The sequence below is a fragment of the Nicotiana tomentosiformis genome, chromosome 1, assembly GCF_000390325.3.
Source record: "Nicotiana tomentosiformis chromosome 1, ASM39032v3, whole genome shotgun sequence".
NCBI classification, from domain to species: domain Eukaryota; kingdom Viridiplantae; phylum Streptophyta; class Magnoliopsida; order Solanales; family Solanaceae; genus Nicotiana; species Nicotiana tomentosiformis.
Window position 1 is genome coordinate 114,474,385 of NC_090812.1, and position 7,207 is coordinate 114,481,591.

The 7,207-nt window shown below is 40.1% G+C and overlaps 1 protein-coding gene across 1 annotated transcript; it reads right to left on the minus strand.

Moving 5' to 3' along the window:
- Nucleotides 1-3,556: 3,556 nt before the first annotated feature.
- LOC138908876 (uncharacterized) lies at nucleotides 3,557-4,574 on the minus strand. The gene is made up of 3 exons (XM_070199571.1): nucleotides 4,261-4,574; nucleotides 3,779-4,024; nucleotides 3,557-3,620 (listed from the first exon to the last, which is right to left on the minus strand). The coding sequence occupies exons 1-3, from the start codon at nucleotides 4,572-4,574 to the stop codon at nucleotides 3,557-3,559; spliced, it is 624 nt and encodes a 207-aa protein (XP_070055672.1).
- Between the last annotated feature and the right edge of the window lie 2,633 nt (nucleotides 4,575-7,207).

Here is a 7,207-nt window from a genome sequence, read left to right on the forward strand (position 1 = left end):
TTAGTGATATTTAGCCTAGTTGTTGCTAGAACTCAAGAATTAATGGGTGCAAACATTGATTCATGCCTTTATGACTTAGTCTCTACTTGAGAAAAGAGGTACTAAGTCTAGGAAAACTAGGCTAACAAGGAATTGGGGTGAACTCAAGAAATTGATAGTCCCAATTAAAGGGCTAATATCACTTGATTTGCATGAATACCCATTTAGACTTGAAAAGGTCAAATTAGGCAAAATCACTCAAACTACCGAGAGGCATAGAGTGAGTACCCGGGTGTGATAGCTATATTACAATCCTAACTAATCAAACTTGCCCAAGATTTTGCTACCCGTTAGATATCCATCTAGGTAGAAGTCACTACCCTAGTCTCTTTAAACATTTGAAAAACAACACCAAAAATATTGTTCTTAGTTTCAATTATTGCAATCTTTAGAGTAAAGTTAGAAGTAGAAATCAAACCCAAACTTGTGGAAGTGTAATTATATTCAAATACCACATCTAGCTTAGACTTAATTCCAAACATTAACTCCCTGTGGATTCGATCCCGACCTAGTTGGGTTAAAACCGTATCGACCACCCTCGCTACTCAATAATAGTGTAGGCTTGGACCCGATCAGAGCACCCGGCTCCCCTTCACCTTTGGGCAACAGAATAACTACCTCCTCATCATCAAAGGAGTCAAGTTCAGACTCTAACTCGAGAACCCCTTTTGCCTTGCCCATCTCTTCACCTCATATTTGGACCAGAATCTCTCTTGGCCTAGACAGTCGTGATTGACGTGCCATTTTCTGTGTCTATGCATGCTACTCAGTGCACAGATTGGTGGCCTTAGCATCCACCTCATAAGTTCCACTTAGTTCCTTGACATGCCTCGCCTTTGTCTGTGCTTCTGAAACACCCTTATCCGCTACATTCTTTTTGGTAGGTGGCTTCTTTGGGGGTGGCTTACCACAACCACCTGCTCTATGGCTTTGAGTTGGTATTTTAGAGACGACAATATCACCTGCAAAAGATACAGAACACATATTAGTATAATGTGGGACATTGAGTCATAGTGGTGCACTTCGCACCCCACACTTAGCCCTAAGTTGTAAGTATGAAAATAAGGTACCGGTGCCTACTTCAACTTAACCGCAATGATATCAAGTTACTAAACATCATTGAAAACCAAGTGGTGAGGACGACATAAGAGTCGTGCATGTTTCATGCCTAAGTCGGTCGGGTTGACATTCGATCAAAAATGAATACAATTTAAGTTCAAAGACCCCCAAACAGCTACCCCACATTCAAAATATGTCCATATTGCCAAAACAATTAGGTTCTTTACTTAGACTTCACAAAAACTATCAAAAATCCCATTCAAGTAATTTGCCAAACACCTTATATGCATAATTTTAACCTTCATGTGCCAATGCAAGTGTTATGTGTTATTCCCTCCCAATTTGAGTGAGGTGGTAGGAATTATAGTTTTTCACCTCACTATGTAATACAACCAACTAATTTTAGAGCAAAAGATACTCCACCATTCAAAATTTGAATCACTCAACCAACATAAATAAGAACAAAAAAATAAAAAAAGACACAAGCTAACCTAAAGGAAGAAAGGGATGGGGGAAGTTACATGGGGTAGGGAACGAACAGAAGAAACGAAGAGGGGGAAGGGAGGAAAGTATTACCAGTCGGGTGGAGAGGGGTTGGGGAACTTATGAGAGAAGGGGGGAGAGGGACGTACTGAGGTGGGGAAACATAGGGAGGGAAGAAGAGGGAAATAATAGAATAATAAGGGAAAGGGAGTTTAAGGCAAAAATCTGGAGAATGGAAAAAGAAAAGAAAAAAATATTTTTTTTAAAAATCGCAAAATGAGCCACGCCCTGGGAAGACTTTACTGCCCTTGAAGATTGGCCAGCATAGTTTGCACGTGAACTTGCGCGACGCACAGACGCGGGCGCTGTCCGAGCTGGGCTTTTTTTAGCTTTGCAAATTTAACCACTTTTGGCCTTTTCTCTCGATTTCTTCACCTCGAGTCATTTCGATTTGCAAATTCCATCCATGCATCACTCATAAACATGTCAACACTTCAAGAATTTCAAATCAAACTAGGTAAATAAAGTAAAGCACGAAAATTGGGTTGCCTCCCAACAAGTGCTTGATTTAATATCGCAGCATGACGGGTTAAAACATGACCATAGGTTGCCTCTCAGGAAGCGCCTGATTTAATGTCGCAGCACGACTCGGGCTATCCCTTATCAAGGATCCTTCAAGTACATGGTTGAAATCACTTTATCTTCCTCAATCATGCCTTGATAATATTTTGTCCTTTGCCCATTAACTTTGAACTTGCGGGAGCCATCTTCCGATGCAATATCTACGGCTCCAGTAAGATGCATATCTACCACACGAAATGGTCCTGACCATCTTGACTTCAACTTGCCCGTAAACAACTTCAATCTCGAATTGTATAGCAATACTACGTCTCCAAGTTTAAAATTTCGCTCAAGAATATTTTTGTCATGCATCATCTTCATTATATCCTTGTATATACTTGTGCTCTCAAAATAATGGTAACGGAATTCATCAAGCTCGTGTAACTCTATGACTCTACTTGTACCTACAACTTCCATATCAAGATTCAGTTGCCTCAATGCCCACAAAGCTTATGCTCCAACTCCACGGGTAAGTGACATACCTTTCCAAACACCAGTTTATACGGAAACATGCCAATTGAAGTTTTGAAAATAGTGTGATAGGCCTAGAGTGCATCATCTAACTTTCTCGCCCAATCCGTTCTTGTAGCATTAACGGTCATTATCAAAACACTCGTTATCTCCCTGTTTGACACCTCCACTTACCCATTTGTTTGTGGGTGATACGGAGTGGAAACCTTGTGGCAAAGGCCATATTTCTCTAATAACTTTGGAAAGGCTCTGTTGCATAAGTGGGTGCCTCTATCACTGATTATTGCCCTTGGAGTGCCAAATCGGATAAAAATGTTCTTTCTCAAAAATCCAATGACAACATTTGCATCATTTGTAGGAAGTGCCACTGCTTTCACCCATTTTGAAACATATTCCACCACTACAAATATATATTTGTTGCCATATGAGCTGACAAAAGGACCCATGAAACCGATTCTCCATATATCAAACACTTTCACCTCCTAAATTAGATTCATGGGCATCTCATGTCGACCGGAAATATTCCCGGTCTGTTGGAATTCATCACAGAACTTTACCCAGAAGTTTGCATCATTGAACAATGTCGGCTCGTAGAAGTCTAACTCCAATACTTTTGCAGTTGTCCTTACTCCTCCAAAATGGCCACCATATGGGGATGCGTGACAAGCCTGCAAAATAAAAGATTGGTCTGTCTTGGGGATACATCTCTAAATTATGTTATCAGCACAAATCCTGAACAAATAAGGCTTGTCCCAAAATTACATATGACAGTCACGGAAGAACTTTCTCTTCTGTGCAAAGAAAAGGTTATAGGGAACAATACTGCCAAATAGTTTGTAATGTTTGCATACCATAACGCTACCTCAAGGCTTGTGGACAAAAATTATTCGTCTGGAAAAGTCTCCACGATCTCATCCACCTCAACCTTCTTCTCTACTCCTTCCAGCCTGCACAAGTGATCAACCACTTGGTTCTCCATTCCCTTTCTATCGCGGATTTCTAGGTCGAATTCTTGTAGTAGTAGAACCTATCGAATCAGACGTGGCTTGGACTCCTTCTTATCAATTAAGTACCTGAGAGAAGCATGGTCAGTATAAACCATTACCTATCTTTGAGCCTATCAGGTAATGTGAGAATCTCCTTCTCGGTTATAATGTAGTTGAGTTGGGCACCACTCAAGGTTCTACTTGCATAGTAGACACGATGAATGACTTTATCTTTTCGCTGCCCAAAAATGACTCCCACAACATAGTCGCTTGCATCACATATCAACTCAAACGATTGTTCCCAAACTGGTGCAATTATAATGGGTGCAATGTCTATCCCATTCTTCAACTCCTCGAAAGCTACCCTGCAATCATTAGAAAACACAAAGGGGTGATCTTTTTCAAGCAATTTACATAAAGGTTTAGTAATTTTGAAAAAATCGTTTATAAACCGCATGTACAAGCCAGCATGACCAAGGAAACTTCTTATTTCTTTGACTGAAGTGGGCGGTGGCAACTTCTATATTACATCAGCCTTGGCAGGGTCGACTTCAATGCCCTTACTTGAAAGTAGATGTCCCAATACTATACCTTCATGTACCATAAAATGGCACTTTTCCAGTTTAGCACCAGATTAGTCTCCATATACCTCTTCAGCATTCTTCTCAGATTAATAAGGCAATCATCAAATGAGTCCCTCACCATTGAGAAATCATCCATGAAAACCTCCATTATATCCTCAACTATATCCGTGAAGATGGCCATCATGCATCTTTGGAATGTGGCATATGGAAGGTGCATTGCATAGGCCAAACGACATTCTCCAGAAGGCATAGTTGCTATATGGATAGGTGAAAGCCGTTTACTCTCTATCCTCAAAGGCAATAGAAATCTGGTCATACCCTGAGTATCCATCTAAGAAGCAAAAGTAGGACCTCCCTACCAGTCTATCTAACATCTTATCAATGAACAGTAGGGGAAAATGGTCTTTTCGGGTGTCCTTGTTCAATTTTCTGTAGTCCATACATATTTGCCAACATGTGACTGTTCTTGTTGATATCAACTTGTTGTTATAATTTTGTACCACAGTCATTCCACCGTTCTTTGGAACACACTGAACTAGGCTAACCTAGTTGCTATTTGAGATGGGAAAAATAATTCTCGTATCTAACCACTTGATTACTTCTTTCTTCACCACTTCTTTCATATTTGGATTCAGCCTTCTTTGATGCTCTCTGAAAGGCTTGTGCTCTTCTTCCAGTAGAATATTATGCATGAAAAAGGCTGAGCGGATACACTTTATGTCTGCAATGGTCCCCAATTGTAGTTTTACACTCCTTCAGAACCTGCAAAAGTTGTTCTACCTACACGTCTAATAAACTAGATGAGATAATCACAGGTAAAGTCGAGTTAGGTCCCAAGAAAGCATACATGAGGTGAGTTGGAAGCGGTTTTAGCTCCAACTATGGTGGATCCTCAATTGATGGCTTAGCCGAGGGGGTTCTTTCTTTCTTCTAAGTGTAAAGGGTCGAATTCGAGCTCTTTTTTCTACTACCCTTGGCTTTCAAGAGCCAAGACCCACTCTGCCAAGTCCTCATTATCTACCTCTTCTAAGTTCATGAGACAGGTTGCTAGAATAACTTTTGCATAATGTGTCTCATCATTATCCTCTATGATTACATCGACTGCTTCAATCAGAGAGCAAGTAGCAAAATCACTGGGTCGCGTCATGGACTTTTTCACATTAAATGTTATCTCTTCATTATTCAATCTCAACTTTAGCTCTCCAATTTCACAATCAATCAAAGCTCTCCCAGTGGCCAAGAATGGCCTTCCAAGAGTTATGGGAATCTTCTCACCAACCTGACAGTCCAGAATAACAAAATACACAGGGAACACAAATCTTCCAACCTGCACAAGTATATCATCAAGTATACCTAAAGGCCTCTTCACCATTCAGTCAGCTAGTTATAGTAACATAGATTCCCCCAGATCACACAACGCTTTGGCGAATGTATAGATACCTATGGTGCATGGAATTGTGAAACTTCTAGGTTCAGATAGCTTCTCAACTACAGGTCTTGTCACCACAAGACTTCAAGTCTGAGTCAATGTCACAGTGGTCAGGTCTATAAAGTCAAACTTGCAAGACATCAATTCCTTCATTATTTTTGCGTAACATGGCATCTCACGCAAGGAATCTATTAGAGGAATGTTCACCTGAATCTGCTCAGCCTTTTTTGTACTACTCATCCTTCTGATATTTAGCCAACCTTTGCGAAAAGGGTGCTAGAGGTCGTTTCTTTAATGTGACTTGAGTCCGTTCCTTCTCAAGTGCTTTTTTGGATACCTTCTCTTGCACTTGTTCAATTTCCTTTGCAACCTCATTTTCCTTTCTTGGTTCCTCTTGCTCATGTTGTAATGTTACCTCAGTTAATCCATTGATTCATCTACCTCAAGTTGTACTGGCATAAGTGTTGTAGTTGGTCAGTTTTCTCGGGTCCAGATCTAGATCTCTACTATTTCTCAGACTCACAGCCATCAACTTCTCAGGCCCTACTCTTTTAGAATGATATGTATGTACGCGGGTAACGTCCCTTAAGGATAATTATTAAGATTCGTGGATATCTGCCCTAATTAAACCTCAATGACCTTGATAGCTGAGTCATACGCATCTACCTTCACTTGCATTTTTCCATTGGACCTAATGAGTTGTTACAATAATTCTTTAATTTCGAATAATTCATCATCTTATCTCACTATCTGTTGTTGAGGCTGTTGATAAGCTAGTTGTTGATTCTGCTGATTATATCTTTGTTGCCTTTTATAAGACACAACTTGGCCATGTGGTCACATAGCTCCAAGATGATGATTACTATTAGTATTATTATTATTGGTGGTGTTGTTGTTGTATTGTTGTTGTGCTGGTCTATACTGCTGATTTTGATGGACCCAATTCTGACCACCTTGTCTCTGCCCCCCAAAATTGCTCACATAGTTCATATTTTCTTGGTAGTTTTAGTCGTCACTTTCACCGCTCCAGGAGCATACATATGGTTGGTTAATACATGGTATGCATAATTCTCCATTAGTTGTATCAACTATGTGTACCTATTTCTAGCCTGATTCATCAATCTTCCTAGCGAGGATACTTATTTGAGTCATCAAAGTAGCTATATTCTCGGCTATAGATTTGTTCTGTTCCAGGGCTACTGAGTGAACGACATAAGTGATTGTAGTGTCTCTTGTCATCCATCGTGAGTTTTGAGCCAGTTTATCAAGTATGACTTTACACTCTCTAAATAATTTGCTAAAAAATGCTCCACCGGCTGAAGCATCAATGTTGGCCCTCAAGATATCCTCTAATCCGATGTAAAACCTCTATCCCAACATCTGATCTAGAATGACATGGTGTGGACACTTAACTAACATCCTTTTAAACCTTTCCCACATTTCTTGCAATGTTTCAGCTGGTTTCTGCCTAAAACTCAATATTTCATCAACTTGCTTTGCAGTCTTATTAGGTGGGTAGAACTTGTTCAAAAATT